General features: G+C 60.9%; 4 protein-coding genes across 5 annotated transcripts; 1 reads left to right on the forward strand and 3 right to left on the reverse strand.

The window, feature by feature from the left end:
* Positions 1-344: 344 nt before the first annotated feature.
* On the reverse strand, positions 345-3,655 carry ISG20L2 (interferon stimulated exonuclease gene 20 like 2). Its single transcript, XM_058821674.1, has 3 exons — positions 2,951-3,655; positions 1,113-1,313; positions 345-629 (listed from the first exon to the last, which is right to left on the reverse strand). Exons 1-3 carry the CDS (start codon positions 3,653-3,655, stop codon positions 516-518), a joined length of 1,020 nt encoding a protein of 339 aa, XP_058677657.1. The 3' UTR covers positions 345-515.
* Positions 3,656-4,024: 369 nt separating this feature from the next.
* Positions 4,025-7,637, forward strand: METTL25B (methyltransferase like 25B). Its single transcript, XM_058821673.1, has 7 exons — positions 4,025-4,173; positions 4,400-4,527; positions 4,850-5,137; positions 5,209-5,271; positions 5,354-6,048; positions 6,929-7,116; positions 7,198-7,637. The coding sequence occupies exons 1-7, from the start codon at positions 4,128-4,130 to the stop codon at positions 7,386-7,388; spliced, it is 1,599 nt and encodes a 532-aa protein (XP_058677656.1). The 5' UTR covers positions 4,025-4,127; the 3' UTR covers positions 7,389-7,637.
* Positions 7,458-10,475, reverse strand: MRPL24 (mitochondrial ribosomal protein L24). The gene is made up of 6 exons (XM_058821676.1): positions 10,410-10,475; positions 9,070-9,260; positions 8,328-8,423; positions 8,134-8,237; positions 7,929-8,059; positions 7,458-7,840 (listed from the first exon to the last, which is right to left on the reverse strand). Exons 2-6 carry the CDS (start codon positions 9,247-9,249, stop codon positions 7,704-7,706), a joined length of 648 nt encoding a protein of 215 aa, XP_058677659.1. The 5' UTR covers positions 9,250-9,260; positions 10,410-10,475; the 3' UTR covers positions 7,458-7,703.
* A 1,464-nt stretch (positions 10,476-11,939) lies between these two features.
* Positions 11,940-20,666, reverse strand: HDGF (heparin binding growth factor). Of its 2 annotated transcripts, none has more exons than XM_058821743.1 (6): positions 20,432-20,666; positions 14,599-14,675; positions 14,375-14,513; positions 14,109-14,285; positions 12,315-12,485; positions 11,940-12,204 (listed from the first exon to the last, which is right to left on the reverse strand). In XM_058821743.1, the coding sequence occupies exons 1-6, from the start codon at positions 20,516-20,518 to the stop codon at positions 12,178-12,180; spliced, it is 678 nt and encodes a 225-aa protein (XP_058677726.1). In that variant the 5' UTR covers positions 20,519-20,666; the 3' UTR covers positions 11,940-12,177. The 2 variants fall into 2 exon arrangements, with proteins under 2 accessions (XP_058677726.1, XP_058677724.1); XM_058821741.1 differs by having other exon boundaries at positions 11,945-12,204; positions 12,295-12,485.
* Between the last annotated feature and the right edge of the window lie 1,617 nt (positions 20,667-22,283).

Below are 22,283 nucleotides of genomic sequence, written 5' to 3' on the forward strand. Positions count from 1 at the left end.
AGGCAGGACCAGGCCTAGGCCATCACTGTGGGTCCTCCCAAAAGCAGGACCGGGCCGGGGGTGTCACTGTGGGACTCCCCAAAGGCTGGGGGTGTCACTCTGAGCCCACCCAAGAGGCATGACCAGCCCTGTTGGCATCACTGTGGGTCCCCCCAAAAGGCAGGACCACGCTGGGGGTGTCACTCTGAGCCCCCCCCAGGGCAGGACCAGCCCTGTTGGCATCACTCTGGGACCCCCTAAAAGCAGGACCAGGCTGGGGGTGTCACTCTGGGTCCCCCCAGAGGCTGGGGGTGTCACTCTAAGCCCCCCCCAGAGGCAGGACCAGGCTGGGGGTGTCACTGTGGGACCCCTCAGAGGCAGGACCAGCCCTATTGGCATCACTGTGGGACCCCCAAAAAGGCAGCACCAGACTGGGCGTGTCACTCTGAGCCCCCGCAGAGGCCAGGGGTGTCACTCTGAGCCCCCCAGGGTGTCACTCTGAGCCCCCAGGGTGTCACTCTGAGCCCCCCAGGGTGTCACTTCTGCTCGGGGTTCTGCTGCAGGTGCTGCTCCCACTCCTGCTCCACCACCTTGTAGAGCTCCATGGTGGCTCGGGCATCTTCCACTGAGGAGTGGCCGCTTTTCCCCACCTGTGGGCACAGACACAAAGTGGCCACAGCTCCCAGTTTGGGGGGGCAGCCACAACTGGGAGAGACTGGGGGGGATGTACAGAGATTAGGGAGTGCAGGCAGCTGTGGAAGGTTGTACTGAGATTAAGGAGTGCAGGAAGATTTGGGGGTACGGGAAGCTCTGGGGGGTGCAGGGGGCTTAGGGGGATGCAGGCAGATTTGGGGGGATGTGGGGAGCTTAGGGGGGTGCAGGGAGCTTAGGGGGATACAGGGAGATTTGGGGATACAAAGAAAATTGGGGAGGTGCAGACAAAGCTGTGGGATGTGCATAAAGGGAAAAAAACCTCCCAAGGCTACAGGGGTTGAGCTGACAGGGAAAGGGAAACTGAGGCACGGGGCAGCCTCACTCCAGGACTGGCAGCCATGGCTGACCTCAGGGTGCCTCAGATCTCCCCCGCTCCCTCCCCACTGTCCCCTGGGGTGGTGAGGGGCTGCCCAGGGTACCTGGATGTCCTGGTTGAGCAGGGCCTTGGTGAGGCGTTTCAGGGAGATGTTGACGTTCTCAGGGAAGCCAGCCCTGCGGTTCAGCAGCGGGATCTGCGACGTGTCCCTGGTCAGGGCTTTGGGGTGGCAGTAATGCAGAGCCTTGAAGTCGTTGTGGATGGCGTGGCCCACCACCACCTTGCCAGCAAGGATCTGCAGGACCTGCAGGAGAGAGGAGGGTGAGAGCCCAGCAGGGCCAGCCCCGCTCTGGGGGAAGTTTCTACCCCCCTAGGAATGGGGGCAGCCCCATGGGGCAGAGCTGTGGGGATGAGTGGGGGTGGTGCAGTGTGGGGACAGTCCCTGTGCCCCACAGAGCAATGGAGGGACAATCCCTGTGCCCCTGAGACAATCCCTGTGCCCCACAGAGCAATGGAGGGACAATCCCTGTACCCCTGGGACAATCCCTGTGCCCCACAGTGCAGGAGAAGATAATCCTTGTGCCCCAGGGACAATCCCTGTGCCCCATAGGGCAGTGTGGGGACAATCCTTGTACCCCTGAGACAATCCCTGTGCCCCACAGAGCAATGGAGGGACAATCCCTGTACCCCTGGGACAATCCCTGTGCCCCACAGTGCAGGAGAAGACAATCCTTGTGCCCCAGGGACAATCCCTGTGCCCCATAGGGCAGGGCAGGGACAATCCCTGTGCCCTACAGGGCAGGAAGGGACAATCCTTGTGCCCCAGGGACAATCCCTGTGACCCAGAGGCAGGATGGGACAAACCCTGTGGCCCTGGGACAATCCTTGTTCCCCCCACAGGGCAGGGGGTGACAATCCTTGTGCCCCAGAGAGCAGATGGGGACAATCCCTGTGCCCCAGAGGCCCCCATTGTCCCTGGAGCATAGAGATTGTCCCCACCTGCCCTGTGGGGCACAGGGATTGTCCCCAGGGGTACAGGGATTGTCCCTGTCCTGCCCTCTGGGGATTGTCCCCACCTGCCCTATAGGGCACAGGGATTGTCCCTGCCTGCCCTATGGGCACAAGGGGCACAGGGGTTGTCCCTCCCTGCCCTGTGGGGCACAGGGATTGTCCCTGCCCTGTGGGGCACAAAGATTGTCCCCTCCTGAACTGTGGGGCACAGGGATTGTCCCCTGCCCTGCCATGAGATTATCCCCTGGGCACAGGCATTGTCCCTGTCCTGCCCTGTAGGGCACAGGCACTGTCCCCAACTTCCATGTGGGACACAGGGATTGTCCCAGGGGCACAGGCATTGTCCCTGCTGCTCTGTGGGGATCGTCTCCAGGGCACAGGGATTGTCCCCTCCTGCCCTGTGGGGCACAGGGATTGTCCCTGGAGCACAGAGATTGTCCCCTCCTGCCCTGTGGGATACAGAAATTGTCCCCAGGGGCACAGGGATTGTCCCCTCCTGCCCTGTGGGATACAGAAATTGTCCCTAGAGGCACAGGGATTGTCCCCTCCTGCCCTGTGGGATACAGAAATTGTCCCTAGGGGCACAGGGATTGTCCCCTCCTGCCCTGTGGGATACAGAAATTGTCCCCAGGGGCACAGGGATTGTCCCCTCCTGCCCTGTGGGGCACAGGGATTGTCCCCTCCTGCCCTGTGGGATACAGGGATTGTCCCTGGGTCACAGGGATTGTCCCCTCCTGCCCTGTGGGATACAGGGATTGTCCCTGGGTCACAGGGATTGTCCCCTCCTGCCCTGTGGGACACAGAAATTGTCCCCAGGCACACAGGGATTGTCCCCCACACCCCATACCCCACATGCCCGTGTCCCCCAAGCCCAGCCCCACATGTCCCCCCCTCTGTGCCCTTCCCTCTCTGTGTGCCATGCAGGCTGACCTGCTGCTGTGCCCGGCGGAAGGGCACGGCCTGTGCCATGTGCCGTGGGCGGATGCCGCTCCAGCGGGTCCGGTAATCCACGATGGCCGCCTCGGGCCGCACGTACCGGTCGTACACCACGTCCCCCTCGTAGGTGACGATGCTGCAGCGCGCCAGGGCGCTGGTGCGCCCACCGGGGCCCGTGCCCACCATCTCACAGTCCAGGGCCACCAGCTTGGAGGGCGCCGGGGGGGCAGTGCCAGCGCCCCGAGCCTTGGCCTTGGCTCCGGTACCGGTGGGGCCGTTCTGGGCCGCTCCCCGAGCCTTGGCCTTGCTCTGAGTGGGGGCTCCGGTACCGGTGGGGCCGTTCTGGGATACCGGGGGTGCTGCAAGAGCTGCTCCCCGAGCCTCGTCCTTGGCTCCGGTGACACCGTTCTGTGGCGCCCCCCGAGCCTTGTCCTTGGGGCCGTTCTGTGATACCGGAGGGCACCGGGAGGTGGTGGCAGCACCGTTCTCCTTGGGGCAGCGTTTGGCCCCTCCACGCCGTGGCCGGCCCGGCCGGGGCGCTCCCGGTGCCGCTGCCGGGAGCTGTTTCTGCCGCAGGACCCCGCGGCGCTCCAGCTCCCGGCGGCGCCGCACGAAGCTCTGGTGCTTTCGGTTCCCCGGTTCTTTCTTGGAGCGGCGCTCCGGGGCAGAGAAGTCAACGTTGAGGATCAGATCGTCCATGGCGGGGACGCTGCGGGGTGGAGAGGGGGGTCAGCGGAAACCCCGGGACCGGCAACACCCCACCCCCGGGACTTCTGGCACTGGGAACTCCCGGACCGCCGGTACCGGGAAACCCCGACCCCTGGAGCTCCTGGTACCGAGAATCTCCGACCCCCGGTACCGGGTGCCCCCGACCCCCGGGACTCCCGGCCCCGGCAATCCCCGACCCTCGGGACTCCCCGGCCCCGGCAATCCCCGACCCCCGGTACCGGAGTCCCCCGGTTTCACCCGTACCCGCGCTCACCTCCGCCCCCCGGAACCGGAAGTTCCCGGGAAACACGCGGCCGGCCCGGTCCCGGCAGTGACGTCATCCGCACGCGCCGCGGCGGGAACTCGGCGGCGCCGGGCGCTGAGGGACACGCGCGCGGCCGCGCGACGTCTGCGTGACGTGTGTGATGACGTCAGATCGACGTCACAGAACATCGGCGACGACATGCCCGGTGTGGCGGCCGGGCCGGTGACGTCACGGGTGCCCGGGGGTGAGCGATGTCATGGCGACTCGGTGTGGGAGGGGGTGTGGTGTCACTGCTGCGTGACGTAATGGCGGGGCGCACTCGTGAGTGACGTCATTGCACGGTGACGCCATATGGGTGCTGAATGGCGTGGGCAGAGCCGGGGAGGGGTGAGAGTACCAGGGTGGCCTCAGGGTGCCAGGGTGGCATCAGGGTGCCATTGCTGATGTCCCCCATTGCTGATGTCCCCCAGGAGCCGCCACGGCGGCCGCGCCCCGTGCTGCCCCAGAGCCGCCATGGCAGAGCCCGGAGCAGCGCAGAGCCGCCGACATCATCCGCCTGCTGAGCCTCTACCGGCCCCTGCTCGACGCCTTCGTCATTGTGAGTGTCCCGGAGCTGTGCCCGGGCTGTGCCCACTGAGCTGTGACCCTGGGCTGTACCCACTGAGCGGTGCCCGGGTTGTGCCCACTGAGCTGTGACCCCCCTGGGCTGTGCCCGGGTTGTGCCCACTGAGCTGTGACCCCTGGGCTGTGCCCACTGAGCTGTGCCCAGTGAGCTGTGACCCCCAGGGCTGTGTCCCTCAGGCTGTGACCCCTGAGCTCTGACCCCTGAACTGTCCCCTTAGGCTGCGCCCTCTCCAAGCTGTGTCCCCCCAACCTGTGACCCCAATCTGTCCCCCCCACGCTGCCCCCTGTCCCCACAGGATTTCTTCACGGAGGACCTGTGGTCCCAGCTGCCCCCGTCCTGGCAGCCTGCCCTGGCCGGTGCCACCCCAGAGCAGCTGGCCGGGTTCCTGGGGGGCCGGGGGAGCCCGGGGGCAGCCTGGCCGCTGTCCCTGCTGGCATTCGGGGCCGCTGCCCGTGCCCTGGCCTTCCCCCGGGGCTGCCCGGGACCGGCCCCGCGCCCGCCGTGCCAGAGCTGCCGCCTGCCCCCGCTGCTGCGCCGCCACGTCAAACCCAAAAAGCAGCACGAGATCCAGCGCCTGGGCAAGGTGGGTGCCCCGAGCCGTGCCCTGAGCACCCAGCCCCCCCAAGAGCCCCCTAAGAGCTGCTCTCCCCACAGCTGCTGCGGAGGCTGAGCCGCGCCACCGGCTGCGAGCACGTGGTGGATGTTGGAGCGGGGCAGGTGAGAGCAGGGGGACAGGGAGGGGGGTCCTGGGGATCCCCCAGCCCAGCTGACCCTTGTTTCCCCCCCATGTCCCCCCCAGGGCCACCTGTCCCGGTTCCTGTCAGTCGCCCTGGGGCTCAGGGTCACCGCCGTGGAGAGCGATGCCCGCCTGTCGGCCCTGGCCGAGCGCTTTGACCAGGAGCTGCTGCAGGAGCTGGCCAAACCCAGAGCCCTGGCACACAGGGGAGCCCCCCCGTGCCCCCCCCGTGCCCCCCAGCACATCCCCGGCCGCCTGGACCCCACAGCCCCCTGGGGGGAGCTCCTGCTGCCCCCCGACCCGCCGGGAGCTGGCCCTGCTGCCCGCAACCCTTTGGGGGGCCCGGGGGGCTCCGAGGACGGGCACAGGGTGCTGGTGACAGGGCTGCACGCCTGCGGGGACCTCGGGCCTGCCCTGCTGTGCCACTTTGCCCGCAGCCCCGCCGTGGCTGCCGTGGCATTGGTGGGCTGCTGCTACATGAAGCTGTCGAGCGCCCCAGAGCAGCAGCAGCAGCACCTTGGGTACCCGCTGAGCACCTCGGTGGCGGCACTGCCGGGCCACCAGCTGTCCTACCGGGCACGGGAGGCGGCGTGCCACGCTCTGGAGGAGTACCAGGCACGGCTGAGAGAGGGCAGTGCCCACCTGCGTGCCCACTGCTACCGCGCCGTGCTGGAGAGCCTGATCCGCGCCGCTGAGCCCGGCAAGAGGCACCTGGGGCTGCAGCCTGGCAGGAAGGCACACAGCCTGAGCTTCACACAGTGAGTCTGGGCATGGGGATGTCCTTCTGCATCCCCTGGTGGGCACCAGTGAGTCTGGGCATGGGGACCTCATTCTGCATCCCCTGGTGGGCACCAGTGGGTCTGGGCATGGGGAATACTCCTTCTGCATCCCCCGGTGGGCACCAGTGAGTCTGGGCATGGGGATGTCCTTGTGCATCCCCTTGTGGGCACCAGTGGGTCTGGGCATGGGGATCTCCTTCTGCATCCCCTGGTGGGCACCAGTGGGTCTGGGCATGGGGAATGCTCTTTCTGCATCCCCTGGTGGGCACCAGTGGGTCTGGGCATGGGGAATGCTCTTTCTGCATCCCCTGGTGGGCACCAGTGGGTCTGGGCATGGGGAATGCTCCTTCTGCATCCCCTGGTGGGCACCAGTGGGTCTGGGCATGGGGATGTCCTTCTGCATCCCCTGGTGGGCACCAATGAGCCCCTTCTAGGAGATCTGGGCCTCCCTGAGTTGGGGGATGGAGGACCCATTTCTGGAATTTTCCTTGTGAGTTTGGGGAGGGAGAATCCCCTTTTTGGGACCCTCTTCATATGTAGGGAGTGGTGTCAACCTCCTGTGCCCTTCCTGGCCCTGCAGTGAAACAGTTTGGGTATGGGGACCCCCTTTTGGGACCCTCTTCATGAGTATGGGAGTGGGATCAACCTCCTGTGTCTCCTCCTGACCCTGCAGTGAGTTTGGGGAGGGGGCAACTCCCTTTTGGGACCCTCTTAATGAGTGGGGAGTGGGATCAACCTCCTGTGTCCCTGACCCTGCAGTGAGATTGGGGAGGGGGGGAACCCCCTTTTAGGCCCCTGCTCATGAGTTTGGGGCTGGGGGAGCCCTGCCTGGCACTCCCGTGCCCCCTTTCCATGACAGATACGCCCAGCTGGGGCTGCCCCTGGCAGGACTGGACCCAGAGGGGGTCCCACTGGACTCGGTGGCTGTGGGGGCCATGCTGGAGCAGCAGCACAAGGTGGTGGCATTCTGCACCCTGGGGCAGCTCCTGGCACCCCTTGTGGAGACCCTGATCCTGCTGGACCGGCTGCTCTACCTGCGGGAGCAAGGTGGGCATGGGCACAGATCCTCCCCCTGCTGTTTCCTCTCTCTCTCTGTTCTCCCAGCTCTCCTTTTTCCCTTTTTCCCAGGTTTCCACTGTGCCCTCGTGCCCCTGTTCAACCCCAGGTTCTCCCCACGGAACCTGGTGCTGGTGGCTGCACGGACCCCGCTGGCCACAGCGCTGGCTGGGCTGGCCAGGGACACTGAGGATGGGCACAGCAGCGAGGATGAGGATGTGGAGGAAGCAGAGACCCCCAGGGAGGGGCAGAACCACCAATAAACCCAGGATTTTTACACTCCAGGGCTGGCTGTGAGTTGGTGCCACACTAAAAGCAACGCACACTGCAAACACAACAAATGGAGGGGGTGTTTATTGCAGAGCCCACCTTGGGGGGCTCCCAGCTCCCCCAGTTAATACCAGGAGGATTTCTAGGTTTCCAGCTCCTCCACTTAATACCAGGAGGGTTTCTAGGCCTTCCTCAGGGGGCTCCCAGGTCTCCCAGTTAATACCAGAAGGATTTCTAGGCTCCTAGCTCTCCCAGTTAATACCAGGAGGATTTCTTGGCCTTCCTCAGTGGGCTCCCAGCTCCCCCAGTTAATACCAGTAGGATTTCTTGGCCCTTCGTGTCTCCACAATGCCCATGGCATCCATGATCTCCTCCTCAAAGGTCTTCAACGACGGCCGGTACGTCTTGGCCAGCGCGTCTTCCTTTGACGTGTCCTTGGGGCCATCTGTGCGGGCAGGGGGACAAAGCTGACCCTCCTGTCCCCTCTGCGTGCCCTTCCCCGTGCTCCCAGCCCCCTGTGGCACCCCTCTCACCGATCCACTGCTCGGGCACGACGCCATCCTTGCGTGGCTGCGGGGGCACGGGCAGGATGCGGCCGCTGCGCAGCGACACGCGGACGCGCTCGCCCTCCTCCGTGAACCTCCACTCCACCTCCGTGGGTTTCCTGCGGGCACACGGCGTTGGTGACAGGCAGGAGCAAAGTGGGGGACCCCTCAGCGCCCCCCACCCAGGTTTTACCGGTCCTCAGGGTCCACCAGGCTGATCTGGCTGAGCAGCAGAGGTGCCTCGCTGGCGATGTAGGTGCTCGAGTACTTGGCGGTGCGGTTGACGTAGCGATAGTGCTGTGAGGGGACACCGTGGGGTCACTGATGGCCCTGTGGCCACCTCAGCCTCCCCAGGGCTTCCTGCAGCCCTCCCTGCTGTGGCCTCACCGTGTTCAGTCCTTCCACCACCACCCAGTTGCGGGCTTGCACCACCTGGCTGACCAAGCCCTGCTTCCCCGCGTCCTTCCCGGCCAGCACCTGCACCTGCGGGTGGGGAGAGGGGCACAGGTGTGTGAAACACGCCAGTCACTTGTTTTTCAAATTTGAAAAGTTTAATAGTAATAACATGGTTATAAAAAATAGTAATGCAATTAGAGTAATAATAATTTGGACAAACTGAATTAGGGCAATATGAGACAATAGAGACAAAGACTTATGGATGACCAGGTACCTTTTTCTGGGCAGCACCAGCCTGAAAAAGGACCCACGTTAACAAAGGATTAACTCTTAAAAACAACAGCCTGTTGCATATTCATACACTTCATGCACGATGCATAAATTCCATTCAAACACAGGATTCTGTCTGGTCATTGTCAACTTCTTCCTCTGAATCCTGAGAGTGCCTTTGAGGTGGGAAGAAGTTAGTTTCTGCTGATAAGAGGGCAATAAATTCTCTTTCTCTGAAAGATTTAAGTGTCCTGTGGCTGCTATCTCACTGCAAGTCTCTTCTTTAAAAAAAGTATCCTACATAGCATCGTTTCTATTTTAACATTTTTTATAACCTAAAACTACATTTAACACAGTACTTAAGAGAACGAATACAGCATTACTTTCTAACACAACACATCCAATATCCATTTTAGTATTTGCGAAAAGCCAATCATGCATTTTTCACGGGGGGGGGCCTCACCGTGTCACCCTTGAACACCTTCCAGTCGTCCTTGGCGATGGGTTCCACGAAGACCTTGCGGCGGCGCTGCCCCGGGGGGTTGCGGAGCCGGGCGGTGGTGGAGTCCGGGGGCCACGTGCCGTGCCGGTAGCCCGGGGGCAGCCGCGGCCGTGCCGCGCTCAGCAGGACCGACAGACGCATGGTGCTGCGGGCTGGGAGGGCAGGGAGCTCTGGGGACACCCCTCATCCTCACCAGGGTCAATGTGTCCGGCAGAGTCACCCCAACCCACCCAGAGCCCACTCTGAAGGGAGGGAAGCGTCTGGCAGAGCAGCCCCCCACAAATGCGATCCCACAGATTCTCACCCCCCCAAAACAGATCTCCATAGCCCAAAGGGGACCCAGGTACTGGACAGCCATCCCTTAACTATGGAGGGACCCAGGGATCCCACAGACTCTCACACACCCCACGCCCCTAAAGGGGATCCAGGTACTGGACAGCCATCCCTCACCCATGGAGGGACCCAGGGATCCCACAGACTCTCACACACCCCACGCCCCTAAAGGGGATCCAGGTACTGGACAGCCATCCCTCACCCATGGAGGGACCCAGGGATCCCACAGACTCTCACACATTCCACGCCCCCAAAGGGGATCCAGGTACTGGACAGCCATCCCTCACCCATGGAGGGACCCAGGGATCCCACAGACTCACACATTCCACGCCCCCAAAGGGGACCCAGGTACTGGACAGCCATCCCTCACCCATGGAGGGACCCAGGGATCCCACAGACTCACACATTCCACGCCCCCAAAGGGGATCCAGGTACTGGACAGCCATCCCTCACCCATAGAGGGACCCAGGGATCCCACAGGGCACCCCACACCCAAAGGGGACCCCAGTGTCCTGCAAAGCACCCTCTCCTTCCAAAGGGGACCTGCAGAGCCCCCCACGCCCCGAGGAGAACCGAGGGGGTCACACCTGGCCCTGGTGAGGATGAGGGGGGAACACGGGCACCCCACACACAGGGAGAGACCCCAGCGAGGAGCACCCAGGGGTCCCACCGAGCTCATTCCCCCAGAGAGGGACACGGGCAGAGTCTCCCCCACACCCGAAGGGCCCCATGCATACCCCAAAGACCCCCCTGACTCCCAGAGCCCCCCCTGACTCCCAATGACCCCTCTGGCTCCCAAAGCCCCACCACCACCCAAAGGGGACCCGTAGAGCACACTCCCCCTCCCCCCCGCCGGGAACTACACCCGCTGAGCCCCGGCCGCCCCCAAAGTGCCCCGAACCCCATCAAACTCCCCCAGCACAGCCCCGCAGAGCCCCCTCGGGGGTCCCGGTCCCGACCTCCCTCACCTGAGGGGCCGCGCCGCTCCCGCGCTCCGGGGGCGTGGCCAAGACGCGGCGCTGCGGAGGCGCGAGGCACGCCGGGAGTTGTAGTCCTAGCGCGGGGCACGCCGGGAGCTGTGGTCCTAGCGCGGGGCACGCCGGGAGCTGTAGTCCCAATGTCGCTCCGGCCCTCAGCCCCGGCCCACGGTGAGCGGCTGCCGGGAGCTGTAGTCCGGTCACGGCTCCATCTTCTGCCGCTGCCCTCGGCGTTGGTTCAGGAGCAGGGGACGGTCTCTGCTGTCCTCTGTGCAGGGAGCCTTGGCCCGGTTCGGCCCCTCCAGGCCGGGCTGTGCGTGTGGGACAGAGCGGCCAAGGACGGTCACGGCCCGAGCCTGACACAGCTCACGGAGCAATTGGACACAGCCCTCGGGCACAGGATGGGATTCTGGGGTGTCCAGAGCCAGACTCGATTATCCTGATTATGCCTGCTCAAGATATTCCACTATTCCAGCATAAAATATGAGTGTTTGGACAAGGCTCTAGGACATTGGGAGTGGGAGCATTTTGGGGTGTCCTGTGGAAGGTCAGAGCTCACTGAGCCCTGTGGGTCTCTCCCAGCTCAGGATATTCCACTATTCCAGCATAAAATATGAGTGCTTGGACAAGGCTCTAGGACATGGGGAGTGGGAGCATTTTGGGGTGTCCTGAGCAGGGCCAGAGCTCAATGAACCCTGTGGGTCCCTTCCTGCTCAGGATATTCCACTATCCCAGCATAAAATATGAGTGCTTGGACAAGGCCCTAGGATTTTGGGATTGGGAGCATTTTGGGGTGTCCTGAGCAGGGCCCAGAGCACGAAGGACACGATTATCCTGATTATTCCTGCTCAGGATATTCCACTATTCCAGCATAAAAGCTGAGTGCTTGGACAATGCTCTAAGACACTGGGATTGGGAGAATTTTGGGGTGTCCTGTGCAGGGCCAGAGCAGGACTTGACTGTCCTGATGAGTCCCTTCCTGCTCAGGATATTCCACTATTCCAGCATAAAAGCTGAGTGCTTGGACAAGTCTCTAGCAGGTTGGGATTGGGAGCATTTTGGCGTGTCCTGTGCACGGCCCACAGCAAGACCTGATTATCCTGACAGGTCCCTCCCTGCTCAGGATATTCCAGTATTCCAGCATAAAATATGAGTGCTTGGACAGTGCTCTAGGAGGTTGGGATTGGGAACATTTTGGGGTGTCCTGTGCAAGGCCAGAGCTCACTGAGCCCTGTGGGTCCCTCCCAGCCCAGGATATTCCATGATCCTAAAGGTCAAGGAGTGTTTAGACAATGCTGGGATTTTGAGGGCAGCAGTAAGAATTGATCCTTTTGTATCTTACCCAGCTCAGGGCATTCTGTGATTCTGCAATTCCTATTTCAGCTCCCTCCAAACCCTTCCCCATCTCTCCCCGTGATCCATGTGTTGCCAGAGAGGCTCTGGCAGCCCCAAAGGGTCCCAAACCCCCTCAATTCAGGGGTTCCAGGGGCTCACCCAGGTCCCACAAGCACTTTTAAAAAGGCAAGATTCGCTTTTATTTCAAATCAACAGCTCAGCCCCGAGGAATCGCCAACACAAAGCGTGTGCCCACAGCAGGGCAGGCACAGAGCGCTCAGGGGCAGGACCCAGCTGCTCTGCATTCCTCTCTTTTCTTTTTTTTTTTTTGTAGTTTTTTTTGTTTTCTTTTGGAAATTTCCTTGTCTGGAGCTCCAGACGCGACGAGCCGGCGTGGGGCAGCACCAGGAGCCAGGGGGAAGGATCAGCTCGCCAGGGAAGCCACTACAGGCTGTGAGGGGCCAAGAACAGAGCCAGGCTCTTGTCAGAACCCCCCAAAACCGGGGGGCTGTGGGGACAGGGCTCAGAGCACCCCCCTCACCTCTCCTTGTGGTCTCTGACCTCCTCCTTGCCCTCCTGCTTGGCCTCGTTGGTGGCCGGTGTGTCGGCGGCGTCGCTGTTCTTGTCCCCCCCTCCTGGGTTGGCTTTGGGCTCCTCCTTGGGAGCCTCTTCGTTGGCCACCTTCTTGTCCCCTTCCTGCCCCTCTGCATCCTTGGGGCGTTTGGGGGAGTCCTGGGGGGGGAAATCGGGTCAGCCCAGCCACTGTGCCAAACATCCCCAGCCCCTGTCCCAAAAAATCTCCATCCCCTGTCCCAAACATTCCAGGTCCCCAACACTCCGATCTCCTCTCCCAAACATCCCATCCCAATCCCTGTCCCAAACATCCCCTGTCCCAAACATCCCCACCCCTCTTCCCAACATCTCCAGCCCTGTCCCCAGCATCCCCTATCCCAAACATTCCCCATCCCCAACATCCCCTGTCCCAAACATCCCCCATCCCAAACATCCCCAGCCCATCCTCAACATCCCCACCCCTGTCCCCAAAATCCCCGTCTCAAACATCCCCACCCCTGTCCCAAACCTCCCCATCCCCTCTCCCCAACATGCCCAGCCCTTATTCCAAACATCCCCAGTTCTTGTCCCAAACACCCCCATCCCCTGTCCCCACTATCTCCATCCCATCCCCAACATCCCCATCCCCAGTCCCCACATATCCCCATCCCCTGTCCCAAAAATCTCCAATCCCTGTCCCAAACATCGCCAGCCCTGTCCCAAACATCCCCCATCCCAAACATCCCCATCCCGTCCCAAACATTCCCTGTCCCCAGCATCCCCTGTCCCCAACACCCCCATCCCCTCTCCCAACCATCCCATCCCAATCCCTGTCCCAAACATCCTGTCCCCAACATCCCCCATCCCACACATCCCATCTCCTGTCCCCTGTCCCAAACATCCCCAGCCCCTGTCCCCAACATCCCCTGTCCCCTCTCCCAACCATCCCATCCCAATCCCTGTCCCAAACATCCCCTGTCCCCACCATCCCCACTCCTGTCCCCACCATCCCCATCCCCTGTCCCAAACCTCCCCAGCCCCTGTCCCAAACCTCCCCAGCCCTTATTCCAAACATCCCCAGCCCGTCCCCTGTCCCAAAAATCTCCATCTCTGTCCCCAACCTCCCCACCCTCATCCCCACCCCTGTCCCAAACATTCCCATCCCAAACATCCCCATCCCCTGTCCCAAACACTCCCTGTCCCAACATCCCCTCTCCCAAACATCCCATCACATCTCCTGTCCCCAGCCCATCCCCAAACATCCCCATCCCCTGTCCCCACCCTCAGCCCCTGTCCCCAACATCCCCATCCCCTCTCCCAAACATCCCATCCCATCCCCTGTCCCAAACATCCCATCCCAATCCCTGTCCCCAACATCCCCACTCCTGTCCTCAACCTCCCCATCCCCTCTCCCCAACATCCCCAGCGCCATCCCCAACATGCCCAGCCCTTATTCCAAACATCCCCAGTCCTTGTCCCCAACATCCCCATCCCCTGTCCCAAATATCTCCATCCCATCCCCAACATCCCCATCCCCTGTCCCCAAATAACCCCATCCCCTGTCCCAGCCATCCCCAGTCCCAAACATCCCAATCCCCAACATCCCATCCCCTGTCCCAAACATCCCCACCGCTGTCCCCAACATCTCCAGCCTTGGTCCCCAACATCCCTATCCCCTGTCCCAAACATCCCCTATCCCAAACATCCCCAGCCCCTATCCCAAACATTCCCATCCTCTGTCCCGTCCCAAACATCCCCACCCTTGTCCCCAACATCCCCAGCCCTGCCCAGCACCCCCAGTACCTCCAAAGCATCCTCAGCTTTCCTCTTGCTGCCTCCTTTCTCGTTCTTCTCCTTGCTCTGCTCGTCGATCACCAGCTTCCCCTCCTCGTCACTGCTGCCCTCGGCGTTGCCCTTCTTGTCCCCGTCCCCCTCGGGCTCCCGCTCGGCCGCCTCGGGGCAGCTCTTCTTCTGGGTGGGCTGTGGGCATGGAGGGGTTCACAGGGGGCTCCCAGGAGGGAGGAAAGGTGGGGGGAGCTGGGATGGAGCCCCCCAAACTCGTGACCCACCTGGTAACCGGAGGCTTTGACCGTGGGGTTGTTCTCGATCTCCCACAAACCTTCGCTGAAGCCTTTCCGCTTGTTGGGTTTGCCAAACTTCTCCTTGCACTCCTCGTAGGGGAAGAGGTCTTTGGGGCCCAGGAATGCTCTGTGCCAGGGGAAACCAGTGAGGGGTGGGAGTAGAGGGGGTCTCACCCCTCCTAAACTCACTGTGAGCCCCAGCTCCCACTCACGTTTCGTGGGTCCCGAAGAAGAAGACTTGGTACTTATTGGAGGAGGATTTGACTGCAGCTTCTGGCATCTCATCAATCTGTGGGACACAAAGGACGGGGTGAGAGGAGAGGGCAGAGACCCCTGAGGCTCCTCAGACCCCAGGACATTCCCTGGGGCTCCTCAGATGTCCCCAGGACATCCCCTGGGGCTCCTCAGATGTCCCCAGGATATCCCCTCCAGTGTCCTATGGATGGGCACAGCTCAGGAAAGAAAAATTAATTGGGAATTTCCCCAATTAAATTGTTCTGCTGAAGTGCTCAGCAGAACAAGGGGTGCCCACAGGTGTGGGGTGGGAGACAGCAGGGCTCCCCTTCTCCCACAAGCTCTACTCTAGACCAGCTCAGACACACTCAGCAAAATTAGGTGCTGCCAGTGATGCCACAGCTCCTCAGATGTTCCCAGGACATCCCCTCCAGCATCCTATGGATGGGCACAGCTCAGGAAAAGAAAATTAATTGGGAATTTCCCCAATTAAATTGTTCTGCTGAAGTGCTCAGCAGAACAAGGGGTGCCCACAGGTGTGGGGGCCAGCAGGGCTCCCCTTCTCCCACCCTTTCCCCCCCTAATCTCTTATCTAGACCAGCTCAGACACACTCAGCAAATTCAGGCAGTGCCACAGGCATCGCCCCCATCCTGGGCCAGCCGCGGGGATTGTGGTGCCAGGGGGGACAGCCTGGCCAGAAGGGGGTCAGCAGACAAGGGGACAGCCTGGCAGGGCTCTGGGGTCAGGCAGCAGCCGGTGCCAGCCCCAGGCAGGTGCTGCTCCACCGAGCGTGAATAATCCCGAGGCGCCGAGCGGGAAGGGAGCGACAGCAACTCCGGCTGCTTTTTATAGCAGCTAAAAATAACCCCCCCTGCAGCCAGCAGCCATAAATTCCCCGAGAAAACCTCAAAGGGAGGTGCAAGGAGCTGAAGGAGGATGCGGGTGGGGGTCTCGGGGCAGGCGCCAGCACGTCACTGTCACCGGGCCGCCGGGGTGCCAGCTCCTGTCCCAGTGCTCTGCTGACTCATGGCACAACCTTCCCTCAGTCACTGTGACCCCCACAGCTTGCCCAGCCTCAGTTTCCCCAGCCAGCAAGGCCAGGGTGCTGCGACAGGGTGGACCTGGCCAAGAGTGTGTCCCGGTTTCCTTCACAGAGCTGGGAATGGCACTGACGCTGGTTCCTGGGCTGAGGGGCAGTGCTGGCACAGCCCTGGGGCACATGGAGGGGTTGGGGCACTGGGGATGTGGTGGAGGGTCAGTGTAATGTCCCACTCCTGGCCAGGGTGGAAATGGCCAAGGGTTTGTCCTGGTTTCCTACACAGAGCTGCGAATGGCACTGATGGTTGTCCCAGTGCTGAGGGGCAATGCTGACACAGCCCCGGGGCACACGGAGGGCATGGGGCACTGGGAGGGGCACCAGGATGTGGTGGAGTCACTGTGATGTCCCACTCCTGGCCAGGGTGGTGTCACAGGGTGGACATGGCCAAGGGTTTGTCCTGATTTCCTACACAGAGCTGGGAATGGCACCAACACTGGGAACTAACGCTGTGCTGAGAGGCACAGCTGGCACAGCCCTGGGGCATATGGAGGGCATGGGGCACTGGGAGGGGCACCAGGATGTGGTGGAGGGTCGGTGTGATGCCCACTCCTGGGTGGCACGTGCCTTTGTGCCATCCCCACTGCCCAAGCATGGTTTGGAGCACACAGGTCCTGCACCAGGATCCAGGGGGTGTTTCAGGATTATTGAAGCGCTCCCACCCACAGCCCTGGGGCTCCTGGCACTGCCATGCCCCAGTGCCACCAGGGGACACTCCAGGAGCAGGGACAGTTCCCAGAGGGTCCCTGGCCCATGGTGGCAGCTGGGAGCAGCAGCTCCATCCCTGCGTGGCACCGAAGGTGGAGGAGGGGATGATGTGACTCAGAGGGGTGGCCACCAGCCCGGCCCGGCCCAGTCCTCAGGGAAGCTTCCCCCAGGCCACGTTCCTGCAGGTCACAGTGTGCCAAAGGCGCCATCAGCCTTGGCACACAGACCCTCCCCATGCCAGGCCTGGACAGGGACCCACAGGCACCCCACAGCCCCTGGCAGTGCCAGCACCTTGCTGGAGATCCCCCAGCAAGTTCCCAAATCTCCTTCCCCAAGGAAAGGCAGCAGCTCCAGGATGGCTGCGCCGTGTCACCGTGTCCCCAGCTCAGGAACTGAGGGGGTCCATGGAGCTGGGACCCCCTGGCAATGGGAATCCCTGCCCAGTGGGATCCCCTGCCCAGCCCATGGGACAACTGGGACCCCCTGACAGTGGGAATCCCTGCACAGCCCCCCAAGGGACAGCTGGGACCCCCTGGCAGTGGGATTTCCTGCACAACCCAGCCCTGCCAGCCCCCCAAGGAACAAATGGGACCCCCTGGCAATGGGATCCCCAGCCCAGCCCTGCCAGCCCCCCAAAGGGACAGACAGGACCCCCCGTGGCAATGGGGCCCCCTGGCAGTGGGGATCCCTGCCCAGCCCATCCCTGCCAGCTCGCCATGGGACACCTGGGACCCCCTGGCACTGGGATTCCCTGCCAACTACCCATGGGACACCTGGGACCCCCCTGGCACTGGGATTCCCTGCCAGCTCCCCATGGGACACCTGGGACCCCCTGGCACTGGGATCCCCTGCCAGCCCCCCATGGGACACTTGGGACCCCCCTGGCACTGGGATCCCCTGCCAGCCCCCCATGGGACACCTGGGACCCCCTGGCAGTGGGATTCCAGCCCTGCCCACCCCTCCCAGCCCTTTATCAGCACCTCCTGCACCCCCACAGCATGTGCGGGCTCTATCTGCAGGGCCAGGCAGGGATTTTGGGGTGCGGGGACACAGGGCAGGAGGGTGGCACCCCTTTGGGGACACTGATAATGCAGACAGTGCAAACCCACCCAAAAAGCCCTCACTGCCCAAACTGCTCCATGATAGGCTTTGTCACAGCCTGTGTCTGTCTGTCCGGACAGTGGCAGCAGACGGACACACGGCTGCAGTGCCAGGGTAAAGTCCAGGTGCCCATTGCTGTCCCCCTGCCAATGGCACCGGTGCCACAGCCCAGGGGCAGCGCCCAGGGGTCTGAAAGGGGCTGGGAATGTCCCCAAGCTCTGGAGCGTGGCACAAAGGGAGGGAGGGACGGGCACAAACCCCTGAGCTGGACTCTGCCCCCAACCTCTGCTCTTCTTCACCTTTGCCACTGCTCCACTGGATCAGCCTGCCCTGCCCTCCCTGCCTCAGTTTCCCCCCTGCAGGACAAGGCTGGCACAGGAATTAATTAATTAATTAATGGAATTAACTCATGTGGGTCACACACGGTCCATGAAGCACATGGGGGAGGGGGGCACATGCACTGGGTGGCACCCCTGAGTCCCATGGGTGCCACCCAGGTGCTCCCCTCAGCCCTGGGGGCACCACTGGGCCCCATCCCAGCAGCACCAGGCTGGCAACAGGCACCAAATTCCAGAGGGAATGGCCCAGAAGGATCCTGACCCCATGGCACAGCCAGGGGAACGGAGATGCTCAGGAAAGGGATGCCAGGGGTGCCAGGGGGGATGTCAGGGGGGTGTCAGAGGCGCCAGGGGGGTGCCAGGGGTACCAAGGAGGGTGTCAGAGGGGTGTCGGGGGGATGTCAGGGGTACCAGAGGTGCCAGGGGGATGTCAGAGGTTTCAGGGGGGTGTCAGAGGGGCCAGGGAAGATGTCAGGGGTGCCAGGGGGGTGTCAAGGGTGCCAGGATCCCATGTGCTGCTCCTGCCTCATCCCCCGCCCTGCTCCCCTGCTGTCCCAGAGCTCCGTATGAAAAGGGGCTGCAGATCTGGCAGGGAAGCACCAAAAATGAGCCTGGCATAAGGGACCCTGCAGAGAAGGGGTGAGGGGAAAAGCGAGGCAAGCATCATCCTCCAGTGCCAGCGACTCATCTCCCACTCTGGTGCCTCAGTTTCCCCCCTGTTTAACACTGCCCCTCTCAGGGAGAGCTTTCCACCGAGCTGCTGGTGCTGGAGAACGGCACCAGGTGCCATCCCAGGGGAAGAAAGGGAGGGAACAACCCCTCCCCCGTCCATTTCTTGCCCTATCTCTGAGCTCCAGCCACACCTGGTTGGAAACAAACACCCCATGGAACGCCACGCGTGGCTGGCTAAGGTTTCATCACAGCACCTGATTAGTCACGGGCAAGCCCTGCCTGATTAGTCACGGTGGGGAGGGCTCTGCTTCTAAACCCCCTTGGCTTTGGGGAGCCTAACCAGAGAGAGAGGGAAAAAAAAAAACAAAAAACCGTTCCCTGCCTGCCCTAAAAATGATGGTGGGGGTCAAATGATGAGATGAGTGGGGCGTGAAATGAGATGAGTGTGAGCTGAGCCCACGAGGCTTTGAAGCCCCGACCTGGCATCACCCCGGACCCCATTGGGATGGATGAGGGCTGCAGGAGGATGGATCAGCCGGGGCAGCATCGCTTTTCCCCCCAAGGGAGGGAAGGAAGAGCAGGCGGGGTGGAAGCTCCCAGGGATCCTCTCTGTGGCTCCTCCTCGCCCAAAGCCGCTTTCAAATGCGCGTTGGGAGGGCCGGTGCCAAATCCGAGCGGCTCCCAACCCCCTCCCGGCCTCCCCGCCAGAACCCGACAAACCAAACAAAAGTTATTCAAATCCGCCAGGGGAAGGGGGGCAGTGGGGAGGGATTCTCGGCCTTTAAAGCCCTATCGCCCCCATTCCGTCCTTTTTTCCGTTCATTTTAGGGTTTGCAGGCAGCCCCCGGTGCCCTTTGCAGCAAGGCCGTGAGGGGAGAGAGTGTGTGTGTGTGTGGGGGGGGGGGGTGGTGAAAAACACTCCAAGGAAATTTTAAACTGCATCATCAACCGCTTAAAAATAACCAGCGCCGTGTTGTGCAGCCAGAGCTGCCCACGGGCCCCATGGTTTGGGGTTTATCGCGGGGGTCCCGGGCTCATGACCCCCTTTAAGGACACCCAGGACCCTCAAGGGACACCGGCGGGGCTGGCACATGGTGGGGCCTGCAACCCCCCGGTCCCTTCCCCCCGTCCTAAGTCCTCAATAATTCTATCGATTTTCTAAAGCCAAACTCCCGGCGTAAGCACTGCCACCTCTGTGGCACCCCTGAGGCCACCGAGAGCCGGGGGGACAAGCTCGGGGCTCTGCCGGTTTGGTTGAAACCCCCCAAAATCATCAGTGAAGCGCAAAGGGGACGAGCTCGCCCTTCCCATGAGCGGGAAGGGTTCATGGAGCGGCCCCACGTGGAGCAGGGACCCCCCCCGGTACCGGCACCGGGGGATGGAGGGGTCACCCCGGGCTGGCCCAGCCTCGTGCTCCGCTGCCGGTACCGGGGGGTCCCCGCTCCCACACGCGGTGCCAGAAGCCACGCGGTCTCCACCCGTGATCCCCCCCTCCCGTTCCGTTCCACTGGGAGAGAAATGAATAAACAGCACAAAAAGGGCCCTGGGGGAGCCCGGGATGTTGTTTCCAACACACGAAACCCCCCTTAAAACCCAAAGAAATGTCCCAAAGCGCCTCCGCAAGCCTCGGTACCGAATAACCCCCGAGTCCGCCGGGCCCGGCCTTACATAAGGAGCCGGCAAAGTTGGACCCCGGCCCCGGTGGAAGATCCGGGGGGAAATCAGAGCCTGACCCACGGTACGGACACCCCCTTCCCCCGCCGCTCCGCTCCACCGGGGCAGCCTGACCCCGGTGCGCCCCATCCCCCCGCGTTATGCAACGGGGAGCACCGGGAGAGAACCGGGAGAGCACCGAGGGGTCCCACCGCCCTCCCACCCCATGCCCAGCTCCTTACCCGGGCAGGCCAGTGCGGGTAACCCTTCATCTTGGCGAAAACCAGGTCCCCGCATTTGTATTCCTTCTGCCGGTTGGACCGGGACATCTTGGCTGGGCTGGCGGCTCCTCCCGGGACCGGGGGAGCGGGCGGGGGGAAGGGGGGGTGGGGGAGGGGAGGAGGGGGGGTTACGGATGAACTTTGGGAGGCAAAACCCAGCCAGGCAGGGGATTAGCCAAATAAATATAAAAAAATCTAAAAAAAAAAAAAAAAAAAATCAACAACAGCAAAAAAAAAAAAAAAAAAAAAACCCTCCCAAATGCGAAGGGGGAGAGGCAGCGGCTGCTCTGCCCCCCCGGGCCGGGGTCAGCGGCGGCGCGGCGCAGCGGCGGAGGGCCCGAACCCCATGCGGTTGTTTGTGTTTGAAATTCAATTGCTCCCTCCCTCGGCCACCCCCCCCCCACCCCCCCGGCCACCCTTCCCCTTCCTCCTCCTCCTCCTCCTCCTCCGCCTCCTCCTCCTCCTCCCGCTGCCGGTGGATGCGCTCGGAGCTCGCAGCGCTGCCTGGGCGCGCTCACGCACCGCCCGCCCACAGCGCCGTGCGCGCTCCCGGCACCCCAAAAATACCTCAAAATACTCGAAAAAATACCTCAGAATGCCCCAAAAATACCTCAAAATACCCAAAATGTGCCCGCTGCGGGTGGCACCAACCGCGGTGTGTCACCAGGGGACGGGGAGGGACAGCAGGGCCACGGGCTCGGTGTGGAACCGAGGGGAGTTGGGTGTTGGAGCAGGCAGAATGGATGGAAAACAGAGGAAAAAGGGGGTAAAGACATGCAAAAAGAGGGTGAAATAGGACAAAAAATTGTGTAAATAATGTGTAGAGCAGTGCAAAACTGCAATGGGAAAAATAGGTGTAAACCATTAATAACTAGTGTAAAACAGCACAAAAATGGTGTAAGAAACATGTAAAACAGTGTAAAACTATAAGGTGAAAAGCAGGTGTAAAACAGTGCATAACCAGTGTAAAACAGCACTAAAAATGGTGTAAAAATATGTAAAACAGTGCAAAACTATAATGTGAAAAGCAGCTGTAAAACAGTGTAAAACACTGTAAATAACCATTGTAAAACAGCACAAAAATGGTGTAAAAATACCTAAAGCAGTGCAAAACTATAATGGGAAAAACAGGTGCAAAACACTGTAAATAACCAGTTTAAAACAGCAAAATGGTGTAAAAAACATGTAAAAGAGTGCAAAACTGGCATACAATTGTGTAAAACAGTGCAAAAGTGGTTTTAAACTCATGCAAAACCAGTGTAAGAATGCAAAAGCAGTGCAAAACAGCACCAAAATGGTGTAAAAAACATGTAAAAGAGTGCAAAATTATAATGGGGAAAACAGGTGTAAAACAGTGTAAAACACTGTAAATAAGCAGTGTAAAACAGCACAAAAATGGTGTAAAAAACATGTAAAACAGTGTAAAATGGTAATGGGAAAAACAGGTGTAAAACAGTTCAAAAAGAGTGTAAAACAGCACAAAAATGGTGTAAAAAATGTGTAAAACAGTGCAAAACTGGAATGTGAAAGGCAGGTGTCAAACAGTGTAAAACATTGTAAATAACCAGTGTAAAACAGCACAAAAATGGTGTAAAAATGTGTAAAGCAGTGAAAAATTAGAATGTGAAAAACAGGTGTAAAACAGTGTAAAATACTGTAAATAACCAGTGTAAATAACCATTGTAAAACAGCACTAAAAGTGGTGTAAAAAAATATGTAAAACAGTGCAAAACTATAATGTGAAAAACAGGTGTAAAAGAGTGTAAAACACTGTAAGTAACCAGTGTAAAACAGCACCAAAATGGTGTAAAAC

This window comes from Ammospiza caudacuta, chromosome 30 (assembly GCF_027887145.1).
Source record: "Ammospiza caudacuta isolate bAmmCau1 chromosome 30, bAmmCau1.pri, whole genome shotgun sequence".
Taxonomy (NCBI): domain Eukaryota; kingdom Metazoa; phylum Chordata; class Aves; order Passeriformes; family Passerellidae; genus Ammospiza; species Ammospiza caudacuta.

Coding starts and splice junctions, on each gene's coding strand:
- ISG20L2 (XM_058821674.1), bottom strand. CDS start 3,655: ATGGACGATCTGATCCTCAACGTTGACTTCTCTGCCCCGGAGCGCCGC. Junction 1,314..2,950: donor TCCGCCGGGCACAGCAGCAG/GTCAGCCTGCAT, acceptor TCTCTCCTGCAG/GTCCTGCAGATCCTTGCTGG. Junction 630..1,112: donor TGCTCAACCAGGACATCCAG/GTACCCTGGGCA, acceptor CTGTGCCCACAG/GTGGGGAAAAGCGGCCACTC.
- METTL25B (XM_058821673.1), top strand. CDS start 4,128: ATGCCCGGTGTGGCGGCCGGGCCGGTGACGTCACGGGTGCCCGGGG. Junction 5,272..5,353: donor TGGATGTTGGAGCGGGGCAG/GTGAGAGCAGGG, acceptor TGTCCCCCCCAG/GGCCACCTGTCCCGGTTCCT. Junction 7,117..7,197: donor GCTCTACCTGCGGGAGCAAG/GTGGGCATGGGC, acceptor CCTTTTTCCCAG/GTTTCCACTGTGCCCTCGTG.
- HDGF (XM_058821743.1), bottom strand. CDS start 20,518: ATGTCCCGGTCCAACCGGCAGAAGGAATACAAATGCGGGGACCTGGTT. Junction 14,514..14,598: donor TTCTTCGGGACCCACGAAAC/GTGAGTGGGAGC, acceptor CCCCTGGCACAG/AGCATTCCTGGGCCCCAAAG. Junction 12,205..12,314: donor AGCAGGAGGGCAAGGAGGAG/GTCAGAGACCAC, acceptor GGCCCCTCACAG/CCTGTAGTGGCTTCCCTGGC.
- MRPL24 (XM_058821676.1), bottom strand. CDS start 9,249: ATGCGTCTGTCGGTCCTGCTGAGCGCGGCACGGCCGCGGCTGCCCCCG. Junction 8,424..9,069: donor AGGTGTTCAAGGGTGACACG/GTGAGGCCCCCC, acceptor CCCCACCCGCAG/GTGCAGGTGCTGGCCGGGAA. Junction 8,238..8,327: donor TGGTGGAAGGACTGAACACG/GTGAGGCCACAG, acceptor GTCCCCTCACAG/CACTATCGCTACGTCAACCG.